At 55.5% G+C, this 13,401-nt stretch overlaps 4 protein-coding genes across 4 annotated transcripts; 2 read left to right on the top strand and 2 right to left on the bottom strand.

Annotated features, from left to right (window-relative positions):
• Window positions 1–1,963: 1,963 nt before the first annotated feature.
• BDP55DRAFT_543927 (uncharacterized protein) lies at window positions 1,964–3,433 on the top strand (the record flags this gene model as incomplete). Its single annotated transcript, XM_060568448.1, has 1 exon — window positions 1,964–3,433. One exon carries the CDS (start codon window positions 1,964–1,966, stop codon window positions 3,431–3,433), a length of 1,470 nt encoding a protein of 489 aa, XP_060434172.1.
• A 2,828-nt stretch (window positions 3,434–6,261) lies between these two features.
• On the top strand, window positions 6,262–8,377 carry BDP55DRAFT_544583 (amidase; the record flags this gene model as incomplete). The annotated part of the gene is made up of 5 exons (XM_060568491.1): window positions 6,262–6,392; window positions 6,470–6,572; window positions 6,659–7,175; window positions 7,235–7,251; window positions 7,319–8,377. 5 exons carry the CDS (start codon window positions 6,262–6,264, stop codon window positions 8,375–8,377), a joined length of 1,827 nt encoding a protein of 608 aa, XP_060434171.1.
• Window positions 8,378–8,642: 265 nt separating this feature from the next.
• On the bottom strand, window positions 8,643–9,977 carry BDP55DRAFT_725010 (uncharacterized protein; the record flags this gene model as incomplete). The annotated part of the gene is made up of 5 exons (XM_060578965.1): window positions 8,643–8,801; window positions 8,881–9,062; window positions 9,280–9,474; window positions 9,689–9,712; window positions 9,884–9,977. 5 exons carry the CDS (start codon window positions 9,975–9,977, stop codon window positions 8,643–8,645), a joined length of 654 nt encoding a protein of 217 aa, XP_060434170.1.
• A 1,226-nt stretch (window positions 9,978–11,203) lies between these two features.
• On the bottom strand, window positions 11,204–13,295 carry BDP55DRAFT_650859 (GATA zinc finger protein). The gene is made up of 2 exons (XM_060574006.1): window positions 11,885–13,295; window positions 11,204–11,792 (listed from the first exon to the last, which is right to left on the bottom strand). Exons 1-2 carry the CDS (start codon window positions 13,095–13,097, stop codon window positions 11,632–11,634), a joined length of 1,374 nt encoding a protein of 457 aa, XP_060434169.1. The 5' UTR covers window positions 13,098–13,295; the 3' UTR covers window positions 11,204–11,631.
• Between the last annotated feature and the right edge of the window lie 106 nt (window positions 13,296–13,401).

The raw sequence follows: 13,401 nt of genomic DNA, 5'->3' as shown, positions 1-13,401 counted from the left end.
GCTAGACTCAGTGCTTGCGTTTGCGCGCGTGCTTGTGTGCGGCGGTGCGCCTGGAAACTGAGGGGATAGTCTTGTTCGTGTATGTAGGTCACGTTCTCCTTCGAACTGCGCTCGGCGTTGAACAGAAAGCTCAGCAGAGGCAGCCAATGCCAATGCCACCACTGCCACTGCCTCTGCCTCTCTGCCAACGCGAGAACACCACCAGTGCCAATGCCGTGCTCTCCACCATACACAATAGTAGTCCTCGGCGCGGTGGCCGTAGATTCGTAGGCCCCCTTCACACCATCGCTTGCACGGCTTCGCTTTGCCCTGCTTTTTTGCCATCGCCGACGTCAAATCCCCGTCTGTTCCACCCGGTCGACCCCGGGACCGGACCCAGATAATATTCATTAGTTCTGATTCTCCAGTATCCATCCTCACCTCTCCAGGCCCTCTCATTCGGTCACCTGAGGCCCACGAGCCCGCCTTTTCTCTCACCTCACCGGTAACGCCTTGTTCGGGGACAGACCCTGGGAAAAAGCCGCAACATCAACAAAACATATCCGCTTCCTTGTAAACAAACCCAACCCAGTCAGCCAGCCAGAGATATAGCGAAAAGAAACTTATCTCGACCGCGCTCCCTGAGGCAAGACACTCTGGAAGCAACCTTGGAACGCTGAGCCGTCTGGGCCTGTCCTGAGAGCCCGTAACCTTAAAACCCGGCGGGCTAAAGGTTCCAAACGACGCCACACCACTGCTTCCGCTTTAGAAGGGTAACCCCTCCTTCTTCCATGTCAAAGTCTCGCGCTCCAGCTCGGTGCCCTCGATCCTTCTCCGGGCGCATTTCTTGGTCTCCCCCACGTGCTCCATGCCAGTTGGGAAAGGAATGAGGCTGATTCAGGCGTAGCCAAGCGGGTTGCGGATGCTCGGCGCACTTTTTGGCGGTGGCCTGGGCTCGCTGTTCCCTGGTGCCGATGCGGACGGTCGGTGTTGGCCCTTGTACAACTTGACTTGCTTGGGGGTGTCTTGTCGCTCTTGTGTCTCGTTTCCCCATTTTCGTTTTCCCTCCCCTCATCTTGTTTCTCCGCTGGAGCAGGTAGACCGTAGTTGTCGTCCACTGCCCAAGGAACACTGCCATTTGCAGCACTACGAAGACGACGTAGCAACAGCGTTAGTAGGTGAAGAAGAGTGACGACAACGACGACAACGGCGAAGTCGACGGCAACAACAGTCGTTCTTGGCCTACTCGCACTCGGGTTGAGCCGACGACCTCTTGGCTTTGCCGTCGCTGAATCAGTTCTGCGTGGGCAGTGTCTGCTGAAAACGACAAGGTGAGGCAGGCCGAGACGACCGCCACACACTCTTCTTCATCGCTCATCCTATCCCGTCCCATCCCATCCCATCCGCCTGGGGACTCCGCCCATTCCGCTGCGTCAGCCTGTCGCTCCCACCTTTCATCTCGCCCATTAGATAACCCCCCCGGCGCCGCTCATCTCGCTCCCCCTCCCATCTGGGTCCAAGTCTCACCGTATGTTGGATGACATGACTGCCGCTTCTTCGCCTCGGTGGATTTAAATTTGCTCACAGTCCTTACCAGACACATCGCGTCGTCTTTGGCATCGAACCATAGCAGCCGTTGTCGCCGCTGCCGTCGCCTTTGTCGCCATTGCGTATCTCCATTGCCCGATCCATGCATCGCGTCCGGTGATTATCGTCGCTGTAAAGAGAGTCGTCTCTGAGAGACTGGGGTGTCGGTCTGCGGCCCCGGCCTGCATGGTGAAGGACTCGTCCCGGTCTGGCAGTCTGGCCATCGCCATCACCAGTTGGTCGAGAGAGAAAGCTTGATCCGCCAAGCAAGCCGCCGCCGCGATCGAAAGAGGCAGCACGCGACGTTGCCAGTAGTAGAGCGTAGGAAAGGACAAGAAGCAAAGAGGAAAACCCCTGTGCATGAGGAGCAGCCTGCCTGTAAACAACGTCAGCAACGATGACTTCGTACACTGATGTAACGGGCGCAGCGGTGCCGGGCAAATTGTCCAAGTCGCGAAGCAAACCAGTGGTGAAGCCGATTCTAAAAAAGCTGTCGCACTCGGAAAAGAACTCTTTGGATCTGGATCGTGGTTGGGATGAGCAGCAGACGATGTTTGGAAACTATGGGAGCAGTCTGGGTGGTGGCAGCCTGGGACGAGAGAGGGAAGGATCTTTTGGTGGAAGGGACGTCAGCTTCAGCATCTCGGCCACCGAACTTCACCACAGCGGCAGTATCAACAACGGAAGGAGCAAATTTTCCCACGCTCGATCGACCAGCGGCACCTCCCACGTCAGTGTTGCTACAAGTGGCAGTGGCCAGCGAAACGGCAGCTTCGTTCATCCTTTCCAACAAACACCGCGCACCTCAACACCACCTCTCTCATACGCCAATTCTCTCGCCAGCATCGAACACGCCAATAGCAACAGCAATACAAACATCTCTGCCGCCATCCCTGCTCCCCGCGACTACTCCCCGACAATAACAGAAGACGACGACGATCTGCTGGAACAGCATTATTTACATCATCGCAGTAATTACCACCCGCCATTACCCGCATCTTCTGCAATCCCCATCACCAGCAATCCTTCCTCTTCCTCTTACCCCAGGCGACCCTCACTGGCAAGCCGCACTTCCTCCCTATCCGATATCAACAACCATACTGGTCCTCCATCATTGCGCATCAACACCAGTCGTACAAATTCAAACACTACCTCGTCACGACTAGTCCACGTATCTAGTCACTCGGATATCAACATCTCAGCAGGCAGACTATCAGAGTCAGCTGCCCCGAGTAGTACTGCACCTGTACTCTCACCTTTATCCTCAGCTTCGCCCTCAACTTCAGTCACTGCCATGTCACCCCTTCGCACCTCCATTGAGGGCTTTCGCCTTCGCTCTCGTTCCGAGCTTGACTCCAACTATCACCAGGAACGCATCCGACAGGAGCGCCGCCGCTGGGAGGAGAAGGAGCGAGCCAAGAGTGAGAAGAAGGATAAGAAGGACATGCGCGACCGAGAGCGTGCCGATGTCAAAGAGGCCATGCGCTATGAGCGTGAGCAGCACCAGATGATGAAGAGAGAGGCAAAGGAGGCCGCCCGAAAGCAGAGCTTCTCCCACAGCACCCGCAACAGCTCCAGCGACATTATCCGCCCTTCCATCAGTCGCAAGAAGACTGGTCCCGATGCCAAGAAGGCCACTACCGATGCTGAGAAGTTGGCCATGGGAGCCCAGGGCGACGTCGGATTTGCCAGCCGCAACTACGAGAGCACCGACCAGGGCCAAGCGCCTGTTGCTGATGAACTCATGTTTGAAGGACCCCGTCGCTCCCAGACTGCCAAGCGCAAGACGCAGGGTGCCTGGACCAGCTTCGTTCTTTGGTTCCGGACTAGAATTCTGCGACTCCAAACCAACATGGCCAAGAAATAAAGGGTTCTTCTGACGAAAGAAGTCAGATACTCACTGTCTGCAGCTGCCGTCTTCACCCTTTGTCCAGCGCTATCTTGGGGCTCACTGCTCAGTTCGCATTCTCCCACAACATCACACAGCATGGTACACACAATACCCAGCATGAATGAGACAGATCCTTTCATCATGGTAACGGGCGGGCACGCAGCCCTTGTCCCTTTGCATTTTACTTTTCATCATATACCCTCACACCCCAAAACCACCCCAACAACAAACCCCGCAGTGCCTCTTTTCACGACACCACCAGATGCCCTTGCAGAGGCCAGGGCTTCTTTGAACATTTTTACGCTCTCAACAAACACCCACGATTATGACCAGCATTCAGACGAATTTCCGGACATGGGCAGAGGCAGACGAGCAAGAAGAAAAAGAAAAACGGATTTCACTTCCTTCGTTTTTTTACGGACTCGGATAGGCATGGCGTTTGGGATTTTTCAGTTCTTTGTATCTCTTTATTTTCCCCTCTCTCTCTGGTATGGCACTCCTCAGGAAACATGGGGGAATCACTCGTTTGGCAGCCGTGGGAGACGGCATGGACATAGGGATTGGGAAGCAACCTTGGGCCTCGTGGGCTTCTTGGAGGAAACTTCCCAATCAAGGGAACGGCGTCTTGGTTCCGAGCGAGCGAGCGAAATGGGCATCTGGCCAAAAGCAGTTTGATTCCTACGGGAACAGCGCGGCCGTATGTAGAAGTACAGAGTCAAAAATGGGAATGGCTCCTTTCCTTGTCACTGTATGCTTGATCAACTGTGAACCTATGTGAGAAAACCTGTCATAGATTCTGTACCAAATTGTGATTAAGCTGAATGGACACTGCATGAGCTCAAATTGAGCATGTGGAGAAAGACGCATGCACCGGCTTGACAGCCTAGTCCATGCCTAGCCAATTCGGAAAATGCATGTGAAGTTCAATTTTCTGGAAACATTTCTTCGACGGCATACCTACTAGTGGCGGGATGGCGGGGTAAGAAATGTGCCAAACAAACTGCTTCCCCCTAGCGCCCCCGGGGCTGTGGCGATCGTGTCATCGTGGGAATGTGCAAATCATGGGATCCTGGGGTAAAGATCGCGGGACAGGTATACGTTGGCGCGTGTCAATCATTTTGCGATTCGAGGCGTTCTTGAGACAGTTTATATAAGATGCAAATATAACTTGAACAGGACCCTGCATGCAGATTAGAAAAGACACTGCCTTGAGGTAGCTTTTCTTTCTTCTTTTCCCCAAACCAGAGAAAAATCCTCCGCGGATGTATCCGTAGTCGGGACTCGGAAGGCGCCAACGATTTTTTTCTTTTCGTTCTTCAGGTCGGTCGCGTGCGCCTCGAGTGTGTCTTTACCGACGGACGGGAGATCGGCTTGCGTGTGGGGTATGGGAAAGGTGGGGACCCGACGCGACTGCGACGCTGCACGCACCGAGGTTTGTCTTATCTCTCTATCTTTATCGATACGGGTTCTCCGGTGCTGACTCCGATAAGGCAGCGAATAAGGTATGGTGAGGAACCCAGACCGCTTCTTTGCGTCCCTCACACTGACAGAAACCACTACTGACAGAGAAGCAACCCTGAAAACTTGGACCACTCTAGTGCTCGATTTGATTCTTCAGGGCTATTACGAGTTGAAGAAACTAGTCTGACATTTAATATCTATCGGCAGTGGTCCAGCTGGATGGCATAAGGCACCCTCCTTTTTCGTCTTACGTGATGTTCTTTCGGATCCTGGCGGGGTATCTCTCCCACTGACCAGCGAATAAGACGAGTCAATTGGGACCTGCCCCCGAACTGCGCGGCCAATTGCAATACCGACTCTCGACGGGAATGTCACCAAAGCACGAGATAGGCAACGCGCTGTCCATCGGCCCCCTCCCCTTTGGCACCAGAACTCGACCAGAGATGCCGAGGCATCAAGTTGCTCGTGGCGTCTAGGCCTAACCCTCAACCATCAGAAGGGCAGGGAAGGTTGGTCGACTTGCGATTCCTTGGCAAGTTTAGCCCCAAGAACTCCTGGGAAAAATGGGACTTTCAGCTGCTGGCAACCCTCCATCAGAGAAGGGAGAGAGAGAGAGAGAGAGCTTGCACCGCACCACGTTGATCCGAGCTCCCGCGCGGGTCCCGAAACTGAGGTGAAAGGGCTTTCTCGCTGTACTTTGCATGTTTGACGGATCCTCAGCAACACATCATCACCACAGACATCTGAGGTAAGGTAAGACGAGCTAACGCAAGGGAGTCCTCCACACCTACCCTCCGTACCTTAGTCCGACGTGATTACGGAGTAGAAGGGAAAAGAAAACACAGTAGTCCGAACAGAGTACTTCCATTTGCTCCGCTTCGCTTATCCGTTTCGTTTCAACTATTTGCTCGCTCTCAACCTCCAAAATCGTCCGAGTGTTCGCTCCTGAGAAGCTACAACCTACAGCCTACAGCCTACTCCATAAGGTACTCCGTACTCTGAGGCCAAAGCTCCCTCTCCGGCCTTCTTCAAGTAACAACCTCCCCCTGAAACTCTAAATTCACTCAGCCGAGCTTGACCTTCCCCCAAAAGAGTCCCCTCAACGTACCTTCCCAACGGCTTCTGATCCTGCTACCCGGGTCTTGAGACTTTTTCTTGGTTCACATTTCTCTGCTTCAACTTTTTCGTATAGCTCCTATTCCTCTTCCTTCATAATACGCCGGCTGGTCCAATAGACACCCACCCTTGAACAACTGCCTCGGGGTCCTTGTCAATCGCGGTCCTCGACGTTAAGACAACAAGTCATCGACGGGGCCAACTTCACAGTCAGACAAAGATTCGCAATGGCTCCGAACCGTAAATATGCCAATTACCCCGGTGCCCGCCAGGCGCCGGCGCAAGTGAACACAGAGACCCAGAAAGAGGACCAGAACCCGGTCCTCCGCGGCTGGCCTCTTGTGGCGGGTGCAACAGCGTACGTCTGGAGTCGAGTCTCACTCATACGCTTTCGCTGCTGAACCCAAAGCTCATGAGCTGACCCACCCTACATAGACTCGCGAGCTCCGGCGTCATCCAGCGCTTCTTCTGGCGCAACGCCAAGTTCGGCTCCATCAGAGACCTTCCCGGCCTCGTTGATTACAGATACCGCTTCCAGGTCCGTCCCATTCTTAAATCTCTGCTCACCACTGAGTTTCACTCCCACTCGTAATCTGACTCCACGCCGCTAACACTCGTTACCAGCCCGACGTCCTCGTCCTCTCCGAGACGGGACCCCACCCGGAAACCCTCGCGCTCACCAAGGACCTGACCACCCCGGCACCACAAGACCAACCGGGCCGCTACCTCTCCAGCGCAGACTACCAAGCCCTCTACGCCTCGGGAGCCGTCACTCCGCTGGACGTGGTCCAGTCTCTGCTGCCCCTGATCCGCCGCGCCGAGGGCCACCCCCCGCCCGAGACGGGGCCCTACGCAAACGCCTGGGTGGCCTCCCACGGCCGCGAGGATCTCGCCATCGACGCTGCCCGCGCCTCCACTGAGCGGTGGAAGCAAGGCAAAACCCTGGGGCCCCTCGATGGCGTCCCCATCGGTGTCAAGGACGACTGCGATGTCAAGGGATACGTCAGCCACAATGGCATGCAGTACCGCCCCGACCTGCCGTGGTTCAAGGCCGCCGACAAGACGATATGGCCTGTACAGCAGCTTGAGGCTGCTGGTGCCATCGTCTTGGGCAAAAATGCCATGCATGAGCTAGGAGGAGGTGCGTATCGCCGTTCCCTTTGACAACTCACAAGGACAAGCTGACAAGAGACTCTGCAGATACCAACGGTTGCAACGTGAGTGAAGAAGACGAAACGAAATTCACGTAATGACTTGTGTAAATAAACTGACTGTTTACAACAGCCCCGTTGGGGAACCCCCACAAACTGGCACAACAAATCCTACTACCCCGGCGGTTCATCCTCCGGGGCCGGCTCCGCCCTTGGCGCCGGCATAGTCCCCATCGCAATCGGCACCGACGCCGGCGGCTCCATCCGTATCCCGAGCGCCTTCAACTCCGTCTACGGCCTGAAACCCTCCCACCACCGCACAATGGCAATGAACTCGTCCGTCTGCGTCGTCGGGCCCCTCGCCGCCACCGTCGCCGACCTCACAATCGCCTACCGCCTCATGTCCCGCCCCAACCCAGACGACCCCATTCAGGGCCTCTACACACCCTCCCCCGCGCTCTCCCCCTCCGCCCCGAAAGTCATCGGCATCGACGAGGCGTGGTGGTCCCGCGCAGACCCCTCCGTCGCCGCCGTCTGCCGCCGGGCCGTAGACCACTTCAAAGCCCAAGGGTACACCATCGCCCCCATCAAGATTCCCTACCTCCGCGAGATCCAGCTCATGCACTCGGCCACCTGCGTCACCGAGATGCAGGACCTCGCCCGCCACCGCCACCCGGACCCGGAACAGTGGCAGTCCATCATCAACCACGCCAACAAGATCACAATGTCCGTCGGCACGCAGACGCCCGCGGGCGATTACATGAAGTACGCCCAGCTGCGCGACCTCCTCATGAAGCACGTCGCCTGGCTCTACGAGCAGAACCCGGGCATGCTCATCGTCACGCCGACCACCCCGCTGCCCGGATGGCCCCGTCAGCCCGGCGACGACGCCTACGGCGTCTCGGATGCGAATACCACCATTGCCAACATGAGTTACGTCTACGTCGCCAACGTGAGCGGGTGTCCCGCCGTCACGGCGCCCGTGGGCTATGTCGATCCCGTGCAGGGCGAGGGTAAGGTCCCCATCGGGCTGATGGCCATGGCGGAGTGGGGTTGCGAGGAGCAGCTTCTCGGCTGGGCGAAGGAAGCCGAGACGTATCTGACTGGGGAAGGGCGGCAGAGGCCCGAAGGGTGGGTGGACGTCGTCGAAGTTGCCAAGAACGGCGGCCTCGAGGCGAAGAAGAACATTTAAAGCCAAAGGGGAGTGCGTACCAAAAAGACCAGAGGGCATCATATCGTCCAGTTCAAGAGTATCAGAAAGCAATGTAATCGTATCTCGAAATGCTTCTAGCTTGAAGAATCTAATCATTATGAATCAAGGACAGAATAAAGGTGTAGGCTCAATCCTGTCATCCAGTCATTGCTTTCATTCATTGTCATACTCCTACGTATCCTTGGAAACACACATGCTCATTGTGTCCCTTCCCCCCAATTTCTAACCAACACCCCTCCCCTCTCTATTTCATAAACTTGGACGCCAGGCCCATGATGCCGCCCTGCTGCTGCCCCTGACTCTTAAAATACATCTTGAGCGCCATCTCGCCCGCCTGCTGGATAGCAGACTCCTTGCTCGTGCCGTCGGCGACCTTGCCCTGGGACTGGCGCTGGTCAAAGAGCTGTTTGGGGAGAGAGTAAAGCGTGTTAGTCATGTACCACCAACTATGTCTACCTCTCAAGGTATAGACGACGACTCACCCGACTGGCCTCGGCCATGGCGAGACCGGCAAAGCCGCCCTGGGACTGCTTCTGTCCGCCCGTCTGCCCGCTCGAGAACATCTTGAGAGCCTGCATCGCGGCCGCGGCGCCGAGACCCTTGTCGTCTGCCTTTTCGTCGTCGTCGTCGTCGCCAAAGTACTTCTTGTGCTTGTTGACGGCCTCTGTTTGATGGGAGTTTACGGAATTAGCGCTGGGACTGGCCAAGTTGTAGAGTATCTCCTCCTCCTCCTCCTCCTCCTCCCTGCTCTTTCCTCTTTTTTCCCCAGTCACCTTGGTTCTTCATGGCCACAGGAGCCAGGGAGCTAGATAACGTAGCAAAGAGAACGAAGGTGGTGGATAGTCGGGGGAAACGAAAGAAAAGACAAGAGACAAACGCACCATCCTCATCAATATCCTCATTCCTCAACTGTCCCTTCTTCTGCGTCAAAGCACCCAACACACTCGAAAACAGATCCGTGTCGCCGTGTGATCCCGCATGGCGCGAGGCCTCGTTAGCAGCGTGGCGGTAATCGTCTTCATCGTCGTCGTCGGCAAAGGCTCCGGCGCCTGCGGGGTAGTTGCCTCCGTGGGACTCTGTTTTTAATTCACAAACGCGTGGTTAGCCATGGGTTCTAGCTACGATATTGAATTCTCTCTCTCTCTCTCTCTCTCTCTCTCCAGATTTAGGTAGGACGCAAGTGATCAAATCCAAATACGTTAACACCCCCTAGATTGACGGGAAATCGGTCCGATTTAAAGACATGAGATGAAGTTTTTTCAAACAAACGAGAAGGAATGAAAAACTTACTGTCGCCGCCGGGAAGGGGTTGGCCTAGATTCCCAGTAAGAGGTATCACAATCAGTCAAAAAGCTTCCTTCTTCGTCCCTCACTCTCTTGGTTGATATTCAGGGGCGGGCGCGGGGTCAGGTAAGGATAGCGGGGTACTTTGACAGAAAGGGGGCAACCAGAAAAGCTTGTCAGAAGATGGGAGAGCACACGTACCGTAGCCCTGCTGGTGGTGCTGCTGCTGCTGCTGCTTGGGCTTATCGTCGTCCTTGGCGAGGTACTCCTGCGCGGCGTTCATGAGCTTATCCATTGTGAAGAAGGGCGTGTTGTTGCTCGATGATGATGATGATGATGATGATAATGGTAATGATGTAATAGAGGACGCTTAGTCTTGCGAGAGGTAAAGGAAAAAGAGAAGAGATGAAAAGATGGGAGGAAAGAAGACGCGAAGGAGAAACTAAAGAGTAAATAAAGTAAGGCAAACCCCGAGGTGTTGATAGCTCTTGTAGATGCCAACAGGCGAGCCACGTCTCCGCATCACCAAGCGGGCGATCAATTGTCTCAGGAGCCCTGAGCTGGCCATGCATCCATCATTGCATGCCCCCTTCCAAACAAAAGCACTGTCGAATCAGGATCGAACGGCATCCAATGAACTTGTGGCAGACTGTTGATTTGGTCGGATAGGCCTCCCGGTTCACAGCCACAATCAATAACCTGAGCAGCACAGGCCGTAGAAAGGAACCACCAGGACCACATCATGAATGGAGCGAGCTAGCTGTACATGGTGAGGGACCAGAAAAGCCTCCAGGCCGTCCACAAACTATTCATGTCGGTAGTGCACTTCAAGTGACGCAGCTCGATGCTTGCACACGTCGGGGCAGCACAAAGTGCGCAGTCGTGGAGAACGAGCTGGGCCAGATGTTTTCCTGAGGTGAGGTGTCTGGGCTTCATGGCATGGGCGGTGCCTTGGCATCCTCAGTTGGACCCTGAAGTAGCCCCTCACCAAGGTACCCCTCCACAGCTGATCCGCCCCAACAGCGGGGTCCTTTCTGCGAGAGCCCCTGGACGATCAACAGGACCCAGCACCTTAGGTTCCTGTGTCGCACCCACAGAAGCAAGCTCTGCACACCCTCCCAAGCCAGCACGCCAGTAGGCATTCGGAGTGGCTGCAATCCATCTGCGCGGGGATTGCCTGAGTTGCTCTCTATGCAAGGACGAAGCCTGCCCAGCTGGGTGTGCAGAGCTCCAGGGCTAACGACATGTTTCAGGAAACCCCCGGGCTTACATGTGTTAACACCAGTCGACAGTCCAGCCATGGATGCGTGAATGAGGCGACTTCGGGTCTAGAACGGAGTTAATACACTTCAGTCAGTACAGATCCCGAGCGTGGCAGCCCGTATTCGCCGTACATCTGCCGACAGAAGCACGGTGGGGAGGCCCAGCTGTGGCTGAGGTAACCTCTCTATGCAAAACGCGCATCAGCTTCGGAACATCACGCACGATGCGATGCCTGCTGCCCGCCGACAGACAGGCTATACAGCTCCTAGCTGGTGCTGGGGGTCGAATGTTGACCGCCGGCCGAACTGCGATAAACAGGACCGCACGTCCGGTAGGTCCCGCCCGAGCCGCCGCGGACATCGACTGCATCTGACTCGCCTGACCGGACGATCACTCCGCCCATTGAAGCAACATGGCTTGGAATATATTCTGCTGTTGGAAACTGCTCTTGCCAAAACTACGCTCTTCCTCCGTCCCACGACCCAATCGTCTTCAGGTATCTTGGTTGCTGTAAAAATAACAAAAGCTGCTGGAAACATGGCAAACAACTGCATGTCCGTCTCAAAGTGATAACCTGCGCCGTGCCGTCTTCCAGACGCCAACTCCGGTGCATATGGAATGACCACGCCCAGGGCAGCCCTCGTGGGCACTTGCCGACCAATGCGCCAGTGGTGACTCATTAAAACTTAACCTCCGCCATGCTCAACTTGCAACGATCCTGAGTGATGGGTGCTGTTGTTGCCATGCCGATTCTTCTTTTCCTTCTTGGCCCATCTGAGGCCGCACGCGTTGCATAACGTTTTGGGTCCACTCGGGCCTTTGCGCCATTCCGGAGAATCCAGGGTACCTAATCAGATATCATCATCGTTAGCCGGCGTGCTGCTGCGTGCATCTCGCCATCCCAAGCGGATTGCATATCGAATCCAAGTCGGAGCTTACCACAGTCCGTGCAGACATATTCCTCCGATGTCTTGAGCTTCTTTTTCTTGTCACCTGTCCGAGGGTCCCGGTCTTGTGGAATCGCAATGCCCGCGTCTCCCTTGACCAAGGTCGGACTCGCGTTTCCTGTCGTGATGCCGCGGCTTCTTTCGCCCTCGATGTATCTCAGTCCGGTCAACATCTCGATGGTATCAGTGTGGGAGTTTCCTTCGTATCTGGCCATCTTATCCTTCAATGAATCCGGACGGCTCCCCGCGACACCCTCCAGTGCCTCACGTGTAAGCGCAACGTTGAGGGCCGATGACCTGTCGCCTCCGTCACCGGCCCGAGATATGGCGCTAGGGGCAGATGTCATTGTTGTTTCCGACGGTGTGACGTCCGACCTGCCTTCCTGGCTTTGGAGCCACTGCCTCTGCGACTCTTCGTTCTCCATCTCTTCCTCCTTGCGCAGCTCAGCAATGCGCCTCCTCAAACGTTCGTTCTCAATCTTGTGTTCCAGAAATGAATCCAGTAAACCTGCGTTTTTTGTTGGATACGGGCGCGACATCATGAACACGGCTTGGCAAAAGGGCGTTTGATTGTGCGGGTTCGGCGCAAACTTGGACGCGGCGATGTGGGCGTGACCGACCGACTCGAAAATAGCGTATTTACCATCCTTTTTCTTTAGCCTGAAGAACATGCGTAGCGAGTTTCCTGATGCTATAGACTCGTTTAGCTCGGCGACGTAGACACCCTGGTCGTCGGGGTGGACAAGGTCCTTGAGGAATGTGTCGAGGATATCGTCGGCGGTGTAACCGGTAAGATTGAGAATGCTTGGGGAGACGAAGCGTATGCGACCATGGGCGTCGAGTATGTTGAGGAAATCTTTCAGCTCTTCGACGACCTTTGCTGGCCAGTTGCGTCTCTTTGTGAATTCGGTGAGGGTGCTCCCGGCTTGCTGCAGAGCCTGCGAATTGAAGCCGCTCGAGGGCATAGGGCCCCCACCAACGACGCTGGAGGCATCGTCGCCATTATTGGAATAATTGTTATTCATGGAAGGGGTATCGTCGGGGAGACCGTCGGGCATTGGTGTATTGCCGACAAAATTGAAGGTGGACATGGCGTTGTCGTCGTTTGGGTTGTCGACGCTCATGGACATGGCGTCAAAGCTTCCGTAAACTGTCGAGTCCAGGAGAGACGACATGATGTTGGGGTCGGCTTCCGCCATCTGCATTGCGTCAGCGCGTTGTTGGGAGCGATCTGTAGCGAATTGTGGTTATGGGGAGGGGCTCCTAAAAGCAATGCGCCGGGGATCAGGCGGGTCGGAGGTCGGAGAGAGAGGGACAGAGAGGAAAGGTAAGCGAGGCGGTCGAGGGAAAGAAAGCGAGTTATCAGATCAGGAGGAGCGAGGTAAGGAAAGCGGGCGGGACGAACAGCTTCAAAGGCAGAATAGGCGTCTTGGGGCCCAAAGCCAAGAAAGTTGGTTGGAGGCTGAGGTGGTCCGTGAGACATGGTTGCGGTACTGTTCCGATACTGGG

The sequence above is a fragment of the Colletotrichum godetiae genome (genome assembly GCF_030913485.1).
Source record: "Colletotrichum godetiae strain CBS 193.32 chromosome Unknown BDP55scaffold_6, whole genome shotgun sequence".
NCBI lineage: Eukaryota > Fungi > Ascomycota > Sordariomycetes > Glomerellales > Glomerellaceae > Colletotrichum > Colletotrichum godetiae.
Note: the sequence above shows the minus strand (reverse complement) of the source record. Positions and strands in the feature narration are given on the sequence as shown.